General features: G+C 41.3%; 1 protein-coding gene across 7 annotated transcripts in view; it reads left to right on the top strand.

Moving 5' to 3' along the window:
• Positions 1–4,661: 4,661 nt before the first annotated feature.
• The window catches only part of NEMP2 (nuclear envelope integral membrane protein 2), a 91,268-nt gene continuing 73,778 nt past the window's right edge, over positions 4,662–22,151 (top strand). For 3 of the 7 annotated variants that reach the window (XR_010122188.1, XR_008659606.2, XM_055290041.2), the window contains exons 1-4: positions 4,667–5,545; positions 14,760–14,875; positions 20,944–21,175; positions 21,319–21,391. Coding sequence is in view for 5 of the 7 variants with exons in the window: in XM_055290041.2 (XP_055146016.1) it covers positions 5,434–5,545; positions 14,760–14,875; positions 20,944–21,175; positions 21,319–21,391 (533 nt within the window). In the remaining 2 variants the exon portion in view is untranslated. Of the gene's footprint in view, positions 5,546–5,594; positions 6,103–14,759; positions 14,876–20,943; positions 21,176–21,318; positions 21,392–22,151 lie in introns of those variants that run through there. The other 4 variants (XM_055290044.2, XM_055290043.2, XM_055290045.2 and 1 more) reach the window with 4 other exon arrangements.

Raw genomic sequence — 22,151 nt, 5'->3', positions numbered from 1 at the left:
TCAAAATAATAAGGGCCATAGGTGAGAAACCCACAGTTAACATTATACTGAATAAGGAAAAATTGAAACCCTTTCCTCTAAGATTTGGAACAAGACAAGGATGTCCACTTTCACTACTTTTAGTCACCATAATACTGGAAGTCCTAGCAAGAGCAATTAGGCAAGAGAAAGAAATAAACGGCTTCCAAATTGGAAAGGAAGAAGTCAAATTAGCCTTATTTGCAGATAACATGATCTTTTACTTAGAAAAAGCTAAAGATTCCACAAAAAAACCTGTTAGAAGTAGTAAATGAATTCAGTAAAGTTGCAGGGTACAAAATCAACATACAAAAATCAGTTGTATTTATATATGCTAAAAGCAAACAATCTGAAAAAGATATCAAGAAACCAATCCCATTTGTAATAGCTACAAAGAGTATAAAATACCTAGGAATCAGTTTAACCAATGAAGTGAAAAATCAATGTAAGTAAACTATAAAACACTGATGAAAGAAACTTAAAATGTCATGGATTGGAATAATTAATATTATTAAAATGCCCATACTGCCCAAAGTGATCTACAGATTCAATACAACCCCTATTAAAATACCAATGACATTCTTTACAGAAATAAAAAAAAATCCTAAAATTTGTATGAAGCCATTCAAGATTCAAAATAGCCAGAGCAATCCTGAGCAAAAAGAACAAAGCTGGAGACATCATACTACTTGATTTCAAAATATGTTACAAAGCTATAGTAACCAAAACAGAAGGGTACTGGCATAACAAAAGACACATAGACCAATGGCACAGAATACAGAACCCAGAAATAAATCCACATGTTTAGAGCCAACTCATTTTTAACAAAAGTACCAAGGACATACAATGGGGAGAGAAGAGTCTCTTCAATAAAATGTGCTGGGAAAAATGGATAACCATATGCAGAAGGATGAAGCTAACCTATAGCTTACCATGTATAAACATCAACTCAAGATGAATTAAAGGCTTAAATCTAAGACCTGAAACTATGAAACTACAGGAAGAAAACGTTTCAGGACATTGATCTGGGCAAAGATTTTTTGCTAAGACCATGAAAGTACAGGCAACCAAAGAAAAAATAGGCAAACAGAATTACATCAAGCTAACAAGCTTCTGCATAGTAAAGGAAACACTCAACAAATGGAAGAGACAACCCATAGAATGAGAGAAGATATTTGCAAACTACTCATCTGACACGGGATTAATAACCAGAATATATCAGGAGCTCAAACAATTGAATAGCAAAAAACCCTAAATAATCCAATTTTAAAATAAGCAAAAGATCTGAATAGACATTTCTCAAAAGAAGACATACAAATAGCTAACAGGTATATGAAAAAATGTTCAACATCCAAAATCATCAGGAAAATACAAATCAAAATCACAATGAGGTATCTCACTTCAGTTAATTTTTTTAATCAAAAACACAGGGAATAACATATGCTGTTAAGGATGTGGAGAAAGGGGAACACTTGTGCACTGTTGGTGGAAATGTAAATTAGCACAGCCTTTATGGGAACTATATGGAAGTTTCTCAAAACTAGACCTACCATATGATCCAGAAATTCCACTGCTGGGTATATCCAAAAGAAAGGAAATTAGTATATCAAAGAGATATTTGTATTCTCATGTTTATTGAAGCACTATTCACAATAGACAAAACATGGAATCAACCCAAGTGTCCATCAAGAGATGAATGGATTAAAAAATGTGGTATATATTCATAATGGAACATTATTCAGCCATAAAAAAAAATGAAATCCTATCATTTGCAGCAACATGGATGGAACTGGAGGTCACTATGTTAAGTGAAATAAGCCAAGCACAGAAAAACAAGTATCACATGTTCTCATTTATATGTGGGAGCTAAAAAAAAAAAAAAAGTGGATCTCATGAAGATAAAAAGTAGGTTGGTGGTTACCAGAGGTAAGGGGAAGGTGGGAGGGGATGAAGAGAGATTGCCTTTTTTTCCCTTTCTGTTTTAATTTGGAAGGCTAGAGTGGATTAGTCACTTTAGACCATCGTGAGACAGGTTAGTTTTACCCTACTGTTGATGTGTTGTTGCCATGGTAATCCTGCTCAGTATAAAAGGAAACACAGTTTCAGACATTTGTTGTAAGTGCTTGGCTGAGGAGCCAATGGGGTGAAGTGCCCTAGATGCAGCCCATGATACTATTTTTCCCTCCTAGGCCTCTGAGCCTGTGATGGGAGGGGCTGCCGAGAAGGTCTCCGACATGCCCTGGAGACATTTTCCCCATTGTTTTGTTGATTAACATTCAGCTCCTTGTGACTTATGCAAATTTCTGCATCTGGGTTGAATTTCTCTCCAGAAAATGGGTTTTTCTTTTCTATTGCATCGTCAGGCTGCAAATTTTCCAAACTTTTATACTCCGCTTCTTCTTAAATGCTTTGCTGCTTAGAAATTTCTTCCACCAGATACCCTAAATCATCTCTCTCAAGTTCAAAGTTCCACAGATCCCATAATTTATAAAGGAAAGAAGTTTAATTGACTCACAGTTCTGCATGGCTGGGGAGGCCTCAGGAAACTTACAATCATGGTGGAAGGGGAAGCAAACATGTCCTTCTTCACAAGGCGGCAGGAGAGAAGTGCTGAGCAAAGGGGAAAAGCCCCTTATAAAACCATCAGATTTCATGAGAACTCACTCACTAGCATGAGAATAACAACCCCCCTGATTCAGTTACCTCCCACTGGGTCCCTCCCACGATGTGTGGGGATTATGGGAACTACAATTCAAATGAGATTTGAGTGGGGACACAGCCAAACCATGTCGACCTATATTCAGATTCACTGGTTCTTTCCTCAGCTATGTCCAGTCTGCTGATAAGCCCATTGAAAGAATTCTTCATTTCTGATAAGGTGTTTTTAATTTCTAGCCTTTCCATTTCACTTTTTAAGTAATTTTCCTCTTTCTGCTGAAATTCTCTATATATATTCATGCATGTTGTTCACCTTTTCCACTAGCTTTTTAAGCATATTAATTCTAGCCCAATATATGGGTCATTTCTGAATCTGGTTCTGTTTTACCTCTTGATTTTTTCTCCTCTCTGCTTTTTTGGGTGTCTTTTAATTTTTGATCAAATGATGGATATCACATGTAGGAGAATAGTAATGACCGAGGTAAATAGTATTAATGTCCAGAAATAAACATGCCTCTTCTGTCCAGTCAATAATGTGGGTAGTTGAGTCAATCTAGTCAAGAGTTGTGCTGAATTTGGGTTTTATTGTTGTTATCCTTGCCTTCACTCTGTACCACAGGCTTCATTCAGATTCCTCTAGCAGGGGGTTACTATAGCATTGTATTAGTGTGGAACCTAGAGTGCTGGGGAGTTTTTCTCAGTGTCCCTCACTCAGCTTTTAGCAGTGTTTGCATGCCTGTGTTAGAGAGCTCTCTCCCCACACTCTTTTTCCTCCTCACTAGTTGACTGGTGTTGTCATTGGTGCTTGGCTTGTAGTGGGGAAAAGGGGTTTTTCACACTCCTGGTCCTGCCTTGGTTTTAGGCAGGCCCTGTGCACCTGAATCTTAGATGTGGAGCTTTCCCAGTAGTCCTGACACTTTCCCATTGCAGCCAAATCCTTCCTTTATCTGTGGTGAGTCTTGAGTGAGAGAGGGTTTCCCAGCAGTAGCCAACTTCAATTTTCTATTGGTTCAGGACAGGGAGCTCTAGTGTTTCCTGCTCCTGCTGCTCCCCAAAGGGCAAAAGGTTTGTGCTTCTATCTCTTCTCCAGAAGCAAGGGGGCTTTGCCAGGTTCCTGTTGGTGGTAATGTTTCCTGCCCTTCCCCCAGTGGATAAGGTTTTCATACAGAAGAAAAGTTTGGAGAGGTTAAGTGGAATTTCATGATTGTCCCCCAGTGACAGAACTATCACCTCCTAACATTCTTGTTATCTCCAGAAAAATATTTATTGCTTAAAGAGAGAAATGTAGTGTTTCAATATAGCTTCTTTACAGATATTTACTAAGGATCTGTGATATAAATAGCACTTTAAATATTTAGTACATTGCTGCCTACCCTTTTGTTTCTCCACCAGATATATCTGCAGGAAAATACATTCGTCATTCAACAATCCACCTGTTTATTTTAGCTACTTTCCATAGTGCCATCCAAAATTAAACCAAATCAAAATGAATGTGGTTAGGTACAAAAGCTGTCTTGCAAGAAGCAAGTGCACACCTCACCTGGGAATACAGGAGAGAATTGGATCAGGGCTCTGCTGTTTCTCTGAAGACAGGCTTCACTCAAGTAATGATGGTTTATTTTTAAAAATCATCCCTCTGAAGAGTCCCTTACAAGGAAATTTCTTAACTTTTTAAAAGCCATACATGGTGTACACATGGTGCCATGTGCTTAAGGGCAGTTGGTTAAACCTTCCTTTGAGGGCAAGGAAAGCCTAGTCCATCCTACTCAGACTTTTATGAAAAATGAGGCTTATCTATTTTTAACAGGATAATTTCTGTTACTTTGGGTTCTCTAAGATATCTCAACAAAAGACCAGAATTAGAGAAGACTGTCCTAGTTAAGTATGGAATATTGGGTCAAATTAATGGGTTCCAGGGCCTGTGGAGGGAATGTTCTTTAAAATATATATATATCTCCTAATTATCAGTATTAAGATCATTCGAGTTATATGTTAATTTAAAAATATATCTATTACATTAAGAAACTTTTTTTTTTTTTTAACATAAGGTACTTTTAAGAGAACCTTGTCATATTCGTGAAGGAACATTTTACAAGCCCCTCTGTACTCCGAAATGTGGTGTCGGAGATTAGACATACAAGTCAGTGTTCAAGCGGCCAAATTTCCAATTTGTTATTGCTTGTTACCAAATGAAAGTAAAAAGGAAAACAGAAGGGTAAAATAAAGAAACTGGCTTTTATGTATTTTATTCACAAAAAGGGCGTTTGCCGAAGGACCTTCCCATTCACGGGCTGTCACTCACAGGTGCTCGGAGAATTCAGCCTCCAAATCCCGCAGGTCACAGGTCAGCCAAGTTTTAAGAAACACTCCGGGTTAGCGACTCTTCCTCTCCGCAACTCCCACCCCTGCGCCGAGGGCAGCGGGACACTGCCGGGCGGTCCCCAGGGGAAGATGAGGCCCTGGACGCCCCGCGTGCGCTGGAGGCCCGGAGGCCAAGGCCGAGGCCGGGAGCATGCCACTGGGGTCGCGCCACCGAAAGCTCCTCCGGCCTGGGCCCGCCGTGCCCCGAGGCCGCGGGCGGAGGCTGGAGCAACGGGCCCAACTCTCCCTCCGCCCCGGGGAGGCGGGGTCTCCGCCTTTCCCGCGTTCGGGCCTCACCGCCCCCTCCGCCTTTTCTGAGCCCCCGCGCCACTTCCGCTCCTCGCGGCGGAGCCAGTCCCCTAGGGCTTGGGTCGCACGGAGCTGACCCCTAGCGAAATGCAGCGGCGCCAGGGGCGGTGGTGGCTTCTGCTCTGGCTGCCGCCCCTGGCCACACTGCCCGTGCGCGGGGAGGCGGCGGCGGCGGCGGCGGCGGCAGCGGCGTTGTCAGGTAACCGGGTCCCGGCGGCGGCGGCGGCGGCGCGCGCGTGCGTGCTCGCTCCCCGGCTTCGCGGCTGCCCCGAGGGCGCGCTCTTTGGCCCGGGCGGCACCGCGAGGCCGAGCCGGGCGGGCGCTACCTTTTCTTGCTTTGGGGTCTCCCGGGTAGGCCCCGCCCGCCCTTCCTGTCTTCTTGGGCTTCCTTGGTCTCTCTCCTGGCAGTTCGACATTTTGTAATTTTAGAACTAGAAGCAACGCGCGATCCAGTCGCCCAATACCCTCGTTTTACAGAAGCAACCGAAACTCAAGAGAGGTTTTGATTTGCCCAGGGTCACACAGCTTGTCACTGGCACAGCTGACCCTAGTCTCCAGACTTTCAGCACACGGCCTTTTGTACAGTACATCAATGCGTGTTGAAATCCTTGTTATTTCACTATCTCGCATTCCTTTGGTCTCAAGACTAGAAAAGGTAACAGCTTCAGCTTCAGAATCAGAGCGAAAATTCTCCTGCCCCTGACTGGCTGTCGTGACCTTGAGCGAGTAAACATAACGGTCCCACGTGAGCGGCAGGTAATGAGGCCTCACAAGGTTCTTGTGGTGTTCGTGTGCACAATGCCTAGCACACAGGAAGCAAGAACTGGTAGCGGCTGCTAGCTTTAGGGGCTCGCCACGGAGTGGGCTCAAGATGCTGGCACACTGGGGAGGATCTGGGAAGGACACCTGGGGAAGTCAGAAACGTAGAGTTCCAACTCCAGACCTGCCGCTAACTTAGCATGAGCTTCACATTTCTGTTTCTTTTTTTTTTTCCCTCATAAAATCTTTTAAAAGATTTCCTGGGTGCACCGTCTACCAACTTCCCTTCCTTGCTTTGGCTACCCTGGTTTCAAGGGAGGCTGCCAAGTGTATTCTTTTAGCTGGGCATGGCCCTCCCTCCAGTTATACCGCGGTTTATTATCTAAGGATGAATGAGAGACTGGACGTTGATGAGGTCATTATCAGATTCTGCCACAGCTCCCAACTGAGGGAATCTTGCAGTGAGTTATATGTTGGGGAAGTGTTGGATTCCAGTTTTCATTGAACAGAAATTTTTTGAGTGTTCATTATGTGCTAGGCAGTGTTATAAGTGCTTTAACTGCAGTATCTATCATATTTAATACCCATAGAAGCCTATGGGAGAAAGCACCATTTTATACCATTTTACAGATGAGAAAACAAAGGCTTGGTAGTAAGAAATACAACAATTTTATGCTGGTGAAAAAATAAAACACAAATCTGTCTAAGCAGGAAGGTTTCTGGGCATGGCAACAGCGAGAAAATTAGAAGTAGCCTTAGACCAGCACCCAGCACTTTGGGTTCTAGACCACTCATTACCTTCAGCCACAACTTGTGGTATAACCATGGTCCAGGCACAGAGTCTTTATGGACTGTAGTTTTCACTTGAGTAAAATGATGATGTTTTTACTGAAGAGTTTCCAATATTTTTCTCACCTCAGTGAACCTGGTGTTTTTAAAGTTTTTATGTTACCGCATTTAGTATAATAGTAACAGCCTGCTTCTCTGCTTTGTTAATCAAAGACACACATAAATACTTATTGGAGCTTCTGTTCTGCCTGAGACATGCAGGATGCCCACTGACTTGATAAAACTAGTCCACAGCTAAGAAGAATGGCAACTTTTGTAGCCTTAGAGGGATGCCTGCCATTCCAGTAGGCTTTCCAATACGGACTGTGAAGCGCCCAGCATCTGGTAGTGTGCCAGTGACACTGTGTTGGCAGCCCTAGATTAGACTAGGCTTAAGAACCATTGCTGCTCTTTAAAAGTCTATGGTTTCATGAGGACCCTGAGAGGAAACAGCTGGTACTTCCTTTAAGCGAGGGGCTTGGATTAGGTGATACTTAAGGTGCCTTCCTGTTCTAAAATTTTGTCTTGAATAACACACACTTCAATGGAATGGAGAACATTCAGACCAACCCCAGCTTTCTGTCACTCTATTTGGAGGAAAGTCAGAGACAGTTGACACAGGAGGAGCAGGTAGTTGTCTAACTGAGAGGAGGAGAAACTTCAAGAGTTTCCCATAATTTTCACCCAGTTAATGAGGTCCCTAGAAACCATGTGTTGTCCTGAGATGAAGTTCAGGCCCTGGCAGTGGCTTTCCAGGCTTAAACTATGATAACAGTCCATTTGAAACCACAGCTTTCAGATTCATCTGTGAAGATTTGGGCTTGAAGTTAAAGACCTGAGTGTGCATTAATATATACTAATTCCAGTTTCATTCTCATATTCTTGGAGAAATAAAAAGATGAATATTCAGGTTAAAAAAACTGAGGTTAAGAGAATAGTTACCTTTATCACTTTGGTGTCTCATGTTAACTCCTTTGAAAATGTGTATTTACAAAAAACAAATAGTAAGAAAAATCCTGAGTCCATTTGACTTCTCACAAGTTAAGACTTGTTGGTTTTTTGCTTTTCGTGTTTCTTACTCTTCTCCTTCCCCTTCCTTGTCTCCAAAGAAAAACAGTTATAGGGAAAATGGAGAAATTTGTCATATAATTTAATAAGTGTTTATATCATGATTCCATTCTAGTTTCATCTGAAGATTTTTTTTTCCCCATATGAGGGCCATGTCAGTTTTCAGGAGGAGCATTGGTGAGATATTTTTGTGTTGGGAGTTAGGTTCTGCTAAGATTTGAGGTGTTTGTGCTTTTTATTTTTAGCATATTCTGTAAGTAGGTTTAAGTACTACCTGCTCTTTCCCGATGTTTTGACTGAGTTTTTTTTTTTCTGTATATATGACTCAACTCTAACTTAAACATATACTTACATTTAGGAAAACTAATAAATGACAAGAGTACTACAAAGGAGATAATTGAGTTTATAATTAAAGTAGGTGATATGTAGCTGTCCCTTTTTCATATTAGATATGTAATTCTAAGATTAGATTAATTGAATATTTATAAATTGAGTGGTATTTAAAATGAACTAAGGAATCTATCTCATTGGTTAAGGGAACCCTGACTTTCTGAATCCTTTGGTAATGTAAATAATTAACGCCTCCTGTAGCGTCTTAGCAGTTTGGGCACAACTATCCAGAAACATACTGTTCTCTAGAAGTCAGGTTAATTGAAAGGATCGAAGAGCCTGCTGAGGATTGCAAGAAGTTAAGGAAAATGATGCCCTTCCAGGCTTAGAAACCTGTCTTTCCATAGTAAGGATGGCATTCAGGGTTGATCCCACAAATACTCCTCAGTCCTTGAGAGTTGAGGCAAACCTGGGATAGCCTACAATTCCAGATCTTTCTCCTGATCTGATTCAGGCTTGAGGAAGTGATTACCTAGGTTATGGAGCACCTTCCAGGGTACGGACATATTAAATACCTCAGCCTCAAGTAGAAGCAGTAGCTTTCCCTAGGCAGGTATTGTTCCCTTTTGACCAAATGAATGATTTTTGTTAGATTTTTTAAAATTCTTAGAAATTCTGTTTCATTTCCTGGATTGCATTGTAAGGGGATTGTTGTTGTTTTCATTCTACTTTTTAAATTTTCATTTATTTATTTTTGAGACTGAATTATGAGACTGGCCAATTTTTGTATTTTTGGTAAAGACAGGGTTTCACCATGTTGCCCAGGCTGGTCTCAAATTCCTGGCCTTAAGTGATCCACCTGCCTTGGCCTCCCAAAGTGCTGGGATTACAGGCATGAGCCACAGCACCGGGCCTGTTCTTGTTTTGGTACGTTTGAGTTTGCCTACATCTGCTACCAGGAGGTTCTATCCTAGTAGAATTAACCAGCAATAACTGGGGCCTCATTAATAAATGAAACCCACAGACATGCAGGCAGCTTCATAGCCTTCAGTGTCAGGGCATAATCAGCCATAGAGTTCAAATAAGCAGTCAAACTGGCTCTGTTTCCTATTTCCATTGGACATGATTGAAACTGAGCAGTGAAATGGCTCTAGAAGAAGATTGCTGAAGGGAGGAGAGACCTAAGAAAGATGCAGCCTTTATAATCAATCTAAGATTAGAAGATATGTTCTCTCTAGGAAGGCGGAGGGCCAGCTGTGATAACAGTCTTGTGACAATCACTGTCTTTTGCCTAGTCCAAATAGCCCAGGGCTTAATGAACTGACTTGAAGCTAGGCTTGTGGCTTCTTATGGCTGAATTTCTGGTCCGTTGGATATTTAGGAATTCCTGTGTGGGTTGTTTAAGACTCATTCACCTTGGGAGAGAGGTGATAAGAAAAAAGGGCAGCCAGAGGACACCATGAAGCACTGACACTTTGTGGAATCTCATGGATTGTGTAAATTCCACATCAGCTTCACCTCAAAAGCCAGAGGCCACTCTGGAGAATTCGAGGGAAAACACTGTTTGCAACATGCTTTTACTAGCGTGTCTATAGGTATGAACAGTCAGGACAACCTCCTTCCTTCTATGCTGTTCTTAATCTGGTTGAAGACTGAGGGGAAATGCAGAACAAGTTATTTTCCTCTAACTGGCAGATCCCTTACACAGAATACACTGATGTATCATATATGAGTCAAACAAAAGAAGCTTAATGCCACCTATTCTTTCTGACCTCCTCTATCCAGTGAGGGGCAAGAAGATGGTCCCCAGCCCAGAGGATGTTAAGGGTTACAGTACTCAACCCTCTAGCTATGGATATATTGACCATGGGGTAGGGCAAGGGGGAAGGAAGTGCAGCCTGTGGCTTCCAGACTGGCCCTCATGCTTTGTCGGTTCTGTAGATGGGATGGCAGTGGCACAGGCTGGCAAGGGCATCCTACTATGTCAGGTGGTTTCAAGGGAGGGCCAGAGTGCACCTCCTTTTATGGTGCTGACTAGCCCTGGCCAGGCTTTTACAAAGATTGGCTGGACTTCCATTGGTAGGCCACACATGCCCAAATAACCCACTAGTCCTCTCGAACCACAAGCTACACACAAAAGATAAATATTTAAGTTCTGGGGGTTACAGTAATAAATATGCAATGTCCCTGACTTCATGGAGAGACAGAGTATAAGCTAATAAATATATATGTATTATGAAGAAAGAATAAAGCAGGTGGAAGTGGTTGGGGTGTGTTTGTTTAGATAGTGGGGTCAAAGAAGGCCTTTCTGAGAAGGTAGCATTTGATAGAGTACATCAGTGATTGGAAGGGATGAGCTCTGCCAAGATCTGGGAGAAGAAGGTTGCAGACTGAGGAAACTTTACGTGGGGGCTGGCTGGCATCTTGAGGACAGGAGGGCCAGGTGTGGCTGGAGCAGTGGGCTGGGAGGGAAGGTGGAGGAGGGAAGGTCATAGAGGCACTCAGGTCCCTGGAAGGGAGGGGGATTTTATTAATGGTGTAAAGGGAAGCCATTGGAGGATTTTAAGCAGGTAAATGATGGGTTCCCATTCATGTTTTTGTTTGTTTTTATTTTTGTTTTTGCCTTTTTTTTTTTTTTGAGACAGAGTCTCACTCTGTTGCCCAGGCTGGAGTGCAGTGGTGCGATCTCAGCTCACTGCAACCTCGCCTCCCAGGTTCAAGCGAAATTACAGGCATGAGCCACTGTACCCGGGCCCGATTCATGTTTTTAAAAAGATCTGTTTGCTAATTGAAGAGTAGGTTGTAGGGGAAAACGTGGTGGCTGCGGGGGCAATTCTGGAAGCAGGGAGACTAGCTAGATAGAAGGCTATTACAGTCATCCTAGTGCAAGAGGAATGTACCTTGGGTAAGAGAGAAGCATTTACTCCTATGTTGAAACTGCAGTATACACTATACTTAAATTGCATCATCTTGCTCTTAAGAGCTCCAGGTTTGGAATGATTTAGGAGACAGTCTTAGGATCAAGTGGAAAGAACCTTATTTGAAGAGAGCATTTGATTGCAAAACTCAGGCCCCACCAAAAGGCTATTTCCTCAGACCATTAACAAAAGGGAACTGTTCTATGGGAGCTGATTTAGCCCTTGAAGTAGCAGCACTCACTAGGAGAAGAATTGCAGTGAGGGGCCCTTGGAGGCACCCACAAGAAATGTCCCTCTAGCATTGAGCACATGGGTGGTGATGAAAGACCTGTCTGGAAGTAAACATTCTTTCTTATAGTTTGGGCTGCTGGGTCTGTGTACTTGAGACTTCATGCTCTTCACCCGCCCTGCTGGAATGCACTCCCTTTCCAACGATGGGTAGGAATCACTTTTATTTGAGGACTCCCAATATAAAGTTATCAGCTCTAGCCATGCTCAGAGACCCCCCCGACGAGGCTGTGCAAAGGCAGAACATGGCAAAGTGAATCCAGAGACCTGATCCCACACCTCTGCTGCTCACTAGCTGGGAGCATTTAATGTGTTCTCATGTATTCTCATTGCAGTTGCTCAGGATCTTCCAGGTTATATACTACATTCCTTGACATTCATCTTTTCTATAGGTAGCTGTCAGCCCTTTGATATCCCTGGGACTGCACTTCCCCCTATGCTGCCTTTGGCCAGAAGTTATTTGCATCTCAGATATATCCAAAAATGTGCCTCAGCATTGGTTGCTTTGTGTGTTCATAGCCTTGGTTGTGAATTCTTTTGGCTCTTGTGCATGGACACACCATGCAGGAGCACATTTTTCATTTTTAGTATCCTGTATTTAAGAGAGAGCCTGTAGAACAGTGGTCTTCAACCTTTTAGCAACAGGGACCAGTTTTGTGGAAGACAGTTTTTCCACAGGATAGGAGTGGGGTTGGGGGTGGTTTTGGGATGAAACTGTTCCACCTCAGATCATCAGGCATTAGTTAGATTATCATAACAAGCATGCAACCTAGATCCCTAGCATGCTCAGTTCACAGTAGGGTTCACGCTTCTATGATAATCTAATGCCACTGCTGATCTGACAGGAGGTGGAGCTCAGGTGGTAATGATCACTCACCTCGCGCACCGCTCACCTCCTGCAGCCCTGTTCCTAACAGACCATGGACTGGTATTGGTCCTTGGCCCCAGGGTTGCGGACCTTTGCTCTAGAGGTTCCTTCTTGTGGTTTTTCCTGGCTTTTCACCTGGATTCTTGTATTTGCATCTTGGACTCTCAAACTCTGCAAATTTCTTGATATATTTAGAAACATATGCATTTCATCATAATGTGAAGAGTAAAGATGACTGATTTGACTGTCACAGTTGAATACACTGGGTCCTTGTGTAATTTTGCTGCTTTGTGTGGCCACCGGAGAACCCTCCCTTTTATGGAGTTGTGTTTTGGGAGATGGCAAGCATTCCCAGGATCCTTTCCCCAAGTCTATCTTCACTTTTCTCCAACTTAATGCTAAGGATATTTCAGGCCAGGACCAGGGACTTGTGTGAGCATATTCAGTATTATTCCCTACATGGATGTGATTGTTTACTAGTTGTTACTGGTTACTCAGTCTTTCCCCAACTTCGGTGTAGCAAGTTGTTCTAGCTTCATTTCAGGTTTTTCAGGAGGAACAGCTGACCACACTTTCCTTAAAGGTGTCAGGGGTTGGACGTAAAGCCCATTTCTTTGTGTACCCATAAGTGTTCCTTGTTCCTGTTCCCTGTTGGACAGATGTGGAGGTGACACTCTATCTTGAATCCAGAAGAACTTATGACTTTCATTCCACTTCATTTAAAATCCAAATACAGCAACGACCACAGAAGAAAATGAACATCATTACTATCTAGTTTTCTTGTGACATTTTACATTAACCCTCTGTTACACAGAGGGTTAATATATATTTGTCTTTCTCTCAGTTATGTTGAGTTGTATTATATATTATATATAACATACATATATATTTAGGTATCTACATCTGTCTCCAGCCAAATTTCTCCTTGATGGAGATGTGAAGATCTGTCCGTCTTCACAGAATCCCACCAGTGAAAACTCAGTATATCCGAAATTGAACTCACCCCCACTTCCCTGTACAAACTTGCTTTTTCTCTAGTATTTCTTATCTGAGTAAAGGGCCTCACTATCTCTCCGCTTACCAGAAACCTTTACATCATCTCTTCTTGTTTTCCTTGATAAAATGAATCTGTAAAGCCTGTTGATTTAATTTCCTAATCTGTTATTTCTCCTGCCTCTGTTAGTCCATTTCTTGTTTAGATTGCTTCAGTGGCCTCCTTAGTGGTTCTTCTGCTTTCAGTTTTGTTCTTTAATATTGCACACTACTTACAGAATATTCTTTCTGAAATACAAATGTGTTTCTGTCACTTCCTTATTGAGCTGGTATTCCCTGTTTGTTGCTGTAGATCTATTCTCAGCCCTTCTCTTCCCCGCTTAGTGCCTGGAAGCTAACTTCTATGGAATGCATTATATGGGCTTCGTTGCCCTCTGTCTTCCTGTCGGGTTTGGCTGATTCAGGGCACTGAGGGGACAGCAGGAGAGACAGGTCAAGGTACCCATACCTTCACCCTGCATTCCACGGGACTCCTGGCAGTGACTGCATTCCTTTAGACTACTGTCCTCCCAGTTCCAATGACTCCAGTAACATGGGATCCTCCTTGCCATTTTGGTACTTGGGCTGCTAAAAGCTTCCTGCTGTTGTTGGTGCCTGGGAACTTCATAGTGCCTTATTGTTAGTGCCTTAACCCTGTCCACCATATCTTTACTGAACTATTTTCAGTTAAATCCTTTTGAGTGTCAGTAGTTTCTTGCTGAGACTGATGCTTACCGAAAATCCTCCAATGCTCTGCTTTCAAGATGGAGTCCACATGGTATAGTAGTAGCTATAGTTTACCACTCCAGCTACAGGTGTTCAAATGTCTTCTTGTATCCCTATACCTTCCATCCATGCTCCCTCACCAATATAAGAATCCAATATCTCTAAACTGAATTAATTCCATAATTTGTCTCATCTTCATGATTCTGTACACACTTGCTGGTCCTGCCCACCCCCACTCCCACCTCCTAACTTCTGTCTTATTGCCTTTACCTTGCCCTTCAGCCCTTTACTCATATTTTTGTCTTTTCTGAGAAGGTGCCCATAATTCTGGCTTCTGCTTCAGAACTGAAGAAGTACTTGTTCTCTGTGCTCTTATAGTGCCCTCCAATGTCATAAATATTGACACTTGGGCTATAGTATTTTCTGTCTGTCTCCTCCTTGGTTGGAAAGACTGAAGGACTATAATTATCATATAGGAGAATTTCTTGGCCATAGAACGTTAAAACTGCTACTGTTACCTCCCTGCAAACTTTTTTTTAAAAAAGATTCTTGGCAATTAAACAGTTAGAAAATGTATTCCCTTTTCCATCTCTTAGTTCGTAGGTGTAAAGCTTTGAAGGAAAAAGATTTAATTAGAACGCCTGAGTCAGACTGTTACTGCTACAATCAAAATTCCCAAGTGGAGTGGAAATACATATGGTCAACTATGCAGGTAAGGGCCTACTTTTAAATCATGTCTTAGGGACAGAGAATTACCATGTCCTAGGGACAGGAAATGTACCATTTCAGGAATAGAAAGTATTTTTGGTATGACACAGATCTGTGTATCACTATGAAAGCTGACTTGAGGATCACACACAGTGGTTCAATGGGTGAGCAGTGTGAGAAAAGGGCACTAACTCCTTCATACTCTCCCTCAGCCCCTCCCAAGCCACTCCCAATGAATATACTATCTAAATGTATACAGCCTGCCTGCTGTTCAGGCAGTCTTAAGACAACATGTTCCTCCTACTTTCCAAAATTGCTATCCAAAGCCCCTCCAAATAGAAATTCTGGAATAACCACTTATCTCAAATATGGCCAAGATAGCAGTTGCTCTTAATTGCCTAGTACTTTCCTTCATTCAGCATTTAACAAATATTTATTGAGTGCCTATCTTGTAAGTGCCAGGAACTATTTCTAGACTCGTAGGATACATCAGTGAACAAAATAGGTCCCTGCCATTGTGGATATTTACATTATCTAGGGTGGGGAATAGTAAACAATAAATATAATAAGATGAAAATGGTAAAACTAGTAAGTACTATGAAAAAAGAAAATGTAGAGTAATATCAGTGGGATGAGAGAAGTGGGAGCAAGTTGGCCAGGGTAGTTCTCGTTGAGAAGGTAACATTTGAGAAAGATTTCAGTGGAGTGAGTTAACCAAGAAGGTATTGGGGGGAAGGGTGTTCTAGGCTGAGAGAATAGCTGGAACATTGTATCAGCAAGCATTTGATGTCAATTGATACTATTGCTGATAATATGCACCACTTTGATCACATGGTTAAGGTAGTGTTTGTCAGGTTCTTCCACTAAAATTACTATTTTCTTCCCTTTAATGAATATTTTGAGGTGATGATTTGAGACTGTGTAGATAACCTCTTCCTCATCAAACTTTCTTCCCTTAGTTTATCATTCATTGATGATGCTTTACTGAATCAATAATCATGATGATATGTATCAAATGTTGATTTTCTATATGCGTTGTTTTTTTTGAGACCGGGACTCACTCCAGTTGCCCAAGCTGAAGTGCATTGCTGCGATCTTGGTTCACTGCAGCCTCAACCTCCTGGGCTCAGGTGATTCTCCCACTTCAGCCTTTCAAGTAGCTGGGACTACTTGAAAGGTGTGCACTGCCACACCTGGCTATTTTTTTTTTTTTTTTTTTTTTAGTATTTTTAGTAGAGATGGGGTTTTGCCATGTTGCCCATGAGTCTACTGAACTCCTGGACTCAAGCAATCTGCCTGCCTCAGCCTCCCAGAATGCTGGGATTACAGGTGCAAGCCACTGCACCTGGCACCATTATTCCATTTACATTCATTGGCATTCTACTATAAGGAAGAGATTTTCCTCCTCTCATTTATTTATTTATATCCATATAGTCTCACAAATTGCCAATTATTTCAGGAAACTACAATCCATTACTCATTATTTATTCTGATACTCAAATTGTCCTAGATTTAGCCAGTCAGAGCCCCTTCAGACTAGCTCCTGTGTCCTTCTGCCATGTGCCTAGCATTTTTGAGCACTACTTTACTTTCTAACAAACAAGATGTTCTAGGCTTGTGTAATTTCATAGACTCAGCTCTGGAATCATACATTTTTTTTCCAAAGAACAGTCAACATTAGGTATGTTCATTGCTACTGGCATATCGTCATGTGTGTACACACACATACACACCCACAGACCTGCACATACATCTATATCTACCTATTAGAAACCACGAGTTCTGAGATCTCCAATACCACAGGGTTCATGCTAGTTTTCCAGTTTTCGTATTTGTAATTCCCTTCTCTGATAATGAGAAACTTGGTTCCCATTATCCTCAAATATATTTATTTATTTGCCTAATGCCAGAATACACTAAAAGTAGTTTCAGAATTGCTAAGTCATACCATTACAAAAAAAACCCTAGCAACAGGAGTTCAATATTTATTTATAGTGTTTTTTAAAAATCTTTTTCTGAGGTTGTGTATTTTAGGTTAATTCATCCCAATCCACTCCCCCTTCAGTATGGTTATATTATTCATTCAAAATATAGTTTGTTTTTATTTGTTTCAATTTCAGGGTTTTCCCCCATCCTGGTCAGTTTTATTATCTTTTTTTTTTTTTTTTTTAGTTTGTTGACAAAAAGTCACTCTATAAAATATTTGAAGAGATTTATTCTGAGCCAAATATGAGTGACCAATGGCCTGTGACACATCCCTCAGATTCTGAGAACATGTGCCCAAGGTGGTCAGGGCACAGCTTGGTTTTACACATTTTAGGGAGACATGAGACATTAATCAAATACATTTAAGGTATACATTAGTTAGGTCCAGAAAGGCGGGACAACTTGAAGCAGAGAGGGGTGCAGTGTTCCAGGTTATAGGTAGATTTTAAAATTTTCTGATTGGCAATTGGTTGAAAGAGAATAGGAAGGAATGTCTGGGTTATCATAAGTAATTGTGGAGACCAAAGTTTTATCATGGAGATGAAGCCTCCAGGTAGCAGGCTTTAGAGAGAATAGATTATAAATGCTTCTTATCAGAATTAAGGTCTGTATTGATATTAAATGCTGGTTGGTTTTTCCTGAATTCCAAAAGGGAGGAGGGCATAATGAAGCATGTCCGACCCCTGCTTCCTGGCATAGCCTGAACCAATTTTTCAGGTTAACTTTGGAGTGCCCTGGCCGAGAAGAGGGTTTCATTCAGATGGTTGGTGGGGTTGGGGGTGTTAGAATTTTATTTTTGGTTTACAAGTTTTGTTCACCTTTTTATTCTCAGAAAAGATCATAGTGGGTTTTTTAAATGAGATTTTGTTTTTTACTTTTTAAAAAACCTTTTTAATTTTTAATTTTTTAGATTTGGGGGTACATGTGCAGGTTTGTCATATGGATATATTGTGTAATGCTAGGGTTTGGGCTCTACTGAACCCATCCCCCAGATAGTGACCATAGTACCCAATCAGTAGATTTTCAACCCTTGCCCCTCTCCCTCCCAACCACCTTTTGAAGTCCCCAGTTGTCTGTTGTTTCCATCTTTATGTTTGTGTTATTATCATTATTTATGAGTATCTACATCATTAATATGGCTTAAAAGTTAAAACTCTATACAAAGGTATTTTCAGAGAAGTGTCACTTTCCCTCCTCCCTCTATTAATTCCTATCCAACCCTTGTAGACAATCAGTTTAAGTAGTTTCTGGTATATCCTTCCTGTGTCTTTTTTTGCAAAGTAATTAGCGATGCATATTTATATAGATGGTGCCTAAAGCCATGAAACTGAATGAATTTAGATGGAGAAGAGAAGAGAACCAATGGCTAAGCCTGGGTCAGTCTTATATTAAGAGTTCAGGGAGAAAAAAGGAGTGAGCAGAGGAGAAACAAAAGGAGCGACAATGAAGATGTCCTGGAAGCCCTGGGGAGAAGCATAATAAGGAGAAGGGAATAATCAGCAGTGCCAAGTGCTGTTGACAGGTCAAATAAGATGACTGAGAATTAATTGGGCATTTGAGTTAGCAACATGGAAGCACCAGTGAACTTGTCAGGGCAGCCTTTTGGGAATGAATTCTTGATTGAAGTGGATTAAAGGGAGAATGGAAGGAGAGGAACTAGAGATGGCAGGCACAGGCAGCTTTTTTAAGGAATTTTATTGCAACAGGAAGCAAAGAAATGGGTGGTAGCTGGAAGGAAAAGTGGAGTCCACAGAAGAATGTTTCTTCTTTTTTAAATGTTGTATGCTGAGAGAAATGATCTTGTAGAGAGGGAAGAAGTGCTGCTGGGATGTCCTTGAGTAGGCAAACGTGGATAGCATCCTGTGCCCAAGTCGGGACTTACCTTTATGGAGCTTGTAAATTTCCTCTGTGGAAGAAATTTCCTCCCCACAGGCAGGAAGCAGAGCATGTGCCTGCAGGTGCTGACAGGTAGGTGGCTTTGCAGATAGGAGCTGGTGGACATTCACTTCTGATTTCTTCCATTTTCAGTGAAGTAGGAAGGATCAACAGCAGAGAAGAGGATGGGGAGGAGGTGTTGAGTATTGAGGAAGAAGTTGTGAAATCCTTTGTTGCAGAGGGTAGAAGAATGAATGAATAGTAATATGTGGTATGAATGACTGCAACTTTCATGTCCCTCTCTTAAGTTCACAGTCATGGATTTGAAGTGAGACCAGTGTGCATTTCTCTAGCACACTGGTGATGCAAATGCAGGAGTAGAATGGTGGAGAGTTGGATTTTGCAAGTGAGCATGACAAAGCAAGAGGGGTGCAAAGGAGTCAAGGGTATGTGCCAGGGAATGGTGTATAATAATTGATCATGGGGTTTAGGTGGCTAAAAAGAGATTGAGGATATTAGGAGGGTAAGGAGCAGGAGAAGGATGTTCAGATCCTTGGTGGGATTGGGGCACTAGATGGGTACACTGGAAAGATAGGAGATGGTGGTCACACAGTGAGATGAATGAAACACAACGTATGGAGGGGCTGCAGTCTGGTACTGACAAGGTCCAGGGTATAGCCATGGAGTGATGAGCTGAGGTAGGGAGGACAAGAGCATAAGAGGAAAGGAGTCCCAGGAACTGAGAGGCCAGGATACTGGAAGGATTGGTGTGTATATTGTATATACTGAAATGCCTAAGAAGAATGACAGGAAGTAGTATTGAAGAGAGAGCCACAGTGAGCCAGAAGCCAAAGTCAGAGAAATGTGGGGGTTGGTAGATAGATAGTGTGATATTACCTGATGCCTGAGATTCAAAGCTGGTGCTCTTACTCCCCTTTTCAGGGTTGCCCTACTCTTAGAAAAAGAAGAGGAATAGAGAGAAGGACAGACAAAGGCAGCAGCGAAATTGTCATTTAATGACCATTGGGTTGTCGCCATCGGCTTGTAGCTAGTGCTTTGTTGTATGATGTGAATAGGACCTGAGGTTGGGATCTGGTCCTTCAGCAGGCATGGTGAGAGAAGCCTGAATTACAGATGCTCAGCTGATCCAGAGAAAGGAAGTGCTTTTTCTTAATCATAGTAGAAAATGGTGTAGATATAAATCCTATTTTCAAACTATGCCTACTCATATAGTTTGCCACTGATTACAGGCATACTTCAGAGATAATGTGACTGTGGGTTTGGTTCCAGAACACTGCAATAAAGCAAATACCCCATAAAGCAAGTCATACAAATTTTTTGGTTTCCTAGTACCTATAAAAGTTATGTTTATACTATACTGTTAGTCTATTAAGGGTGCAATGGCATTATATCTTTAAAAAAACCCTACATACCTTAATTTAAGAAATACTTTATTGCTAAAACATGCTGACACAAAGACATGAAGTGAGCACGTGCTGTTGAAAAAATGGTGCCAGTAGACTTGCCCAACACAGAGTTGCCACAAACCTTCCATTTGTAAGAAATGCACTATCTGCAAAGCACAGTGAAGTAAAACAATAAAATGGGTATGCCTGTACATTCTTCTTATCCTTTTTAATGTCTCTTGGCCACAATAACTTGCTAGAAGAGGGACTGAAATCAGCCACAGCTTGGGGGGAGAAGCATTCACTTTCAATTCAGTGTGTGTTTGGACTAAATACAGATCTGTTGAGTCCACCTCTGGGATCAGAACATAGAACACTACCCTGCGCGTTTGAGTATTCTTTTTTCAGCTGACTTTGAGTTATCTTTACTCCTCTGCTCATGTTTTTAAGAAGCTTTTAAGAAGTTTTGGCTGGACGCAGTGGCTCATGCCTATAATCTCAGCAGTTTGGGAGGCTGAAGCAGGCAAATAGCTTGAGCCCAGGAGTTTGAGACCAGCCTGGGCAACATGGCGAAACCTCATCTCTACAAAAAATACAAAAATTAGATGGGCAGTTGGCATGTGCCTGTGGTCCCAGCTACTTGGCAGGCTAAGGTGGGAGGGTCACCTGAGCCCTGGAGGCACAGGTTGCAGTGAGCGGAGATCCTGCCACTGCACTCCATTCTGGGCAACAGAGAGAGACTCTGTCTCCAAAACAACAAAGAGAAGTTATTCTGTTTATGGATTTGTTTGTTCTTGTTTTACAGGTGAAAATTACCAGTCCAGGCCTGTTCAGAATTGTATATATCACAGAAAGACATGATTGCCAATATCCAGAAAACATTCTATCTTTTATCAAATGTGTGATTCATAACTTTTGGATACCAAAGGAATCTAACGAAATAACCATAATCATCAATCCATACAGGGAGACTGTGTGCTTCTCTGTGGAGCCTGTCAAGAAGATATTTAACTATATGATACATGTGAATCGAAATAGTAAGTCCGATTTTATTATACTTGACTTTCTGGATTCAGTTTTTCTGGAGTAACTTTTCAATAAATTGACTTTTTTCTTCTTTTACCAACACTACATTGATAAAAAATCTTTGTTATGTGTTTGTGTGTCTTTTTTACTCCAGTCATGGATTTCAAACTCTTCCTTGTGTTTGTGGCAGGAGTTTTTCTTTCCTTTTATGCAAAGACCCTGAGTCAGTAAGTACTCCTTTTTATATTTTTAACTTTGTGAATGTAAAGGGGTTTAGATCATTTTTTACCACATGCTAAGTATTTTCACACTATTGTGCATTTGTAATTCTTACTTCAGGTTTTGCAAACAATAGGTCTAAAGATGGTATTGGAAAGGCCTTTGAAAACAGTAACAGTTATTTGTATAGTGTGATATGTATATGTTACAAAGTGCTTTCACATATTTTATATATTAACGTATTTTATTAGATCTTGATAACTATGCAAGCTCTGTATTATTGTTCTCATTTTATAGATGAGAAAAGCAACATCCTTCATCACACTACTAGTTCTTATCAGGGCTGGAGATTTGTTCCCTGGTTTTCTGGTCCACACACCTTGCTCTATTACATTAGAGCCACCTACTAGATTTATGACCATGATACAGAAGGCTGAATATAGCAAATAACTGACTCTTAGAGAAACATTATCATTTTCGTTTTTATTACTGACATGTTCTCATCTGAGAAACATATTATTCTGATGTTTTGCTTCTTGGAGTTCTCTCATGAGAAAGAAATCTTTTTTCCCATATTTTACTTCTTAGCTTGTGGATTCTAGGTTAGTACCCAACACTCGTCAGCTATTCTTAACATTGTTCATTTTGAAGCTTTTCCTTATAGTATTACCAAGTGTGTTTAATGTCATCCATGAACTTTATAAACCAGATGATGCATACATAGCATGAAGAATAAAGCCTGGACTCTGAGAAGCTGGGCTATAATCC

The sequence above is a fragment of the Symphalangus syndactylus genome, chromosome 8, assembly GCF_028878055.3.
Source record: "Symphalangus syndactylus isolate Jambi chromosome 8, NHGRI_mSymSyn1-v2.1_pri, whole genome shotgun sequence".
In the NCBI taxonomy this organism is placed as follows: domain Eukaryota; kingdom Metazoa; phylum Chordata; class Mammalia; order Primates; family Hylobatidae; genus Symphalangus; species Symphalangus syndactylus.
The sequence above is the reverse complement of the archived record's forward strand: the minus strand, read 5'-3'. Positions and strand labels throughout refer to the sequence as shown.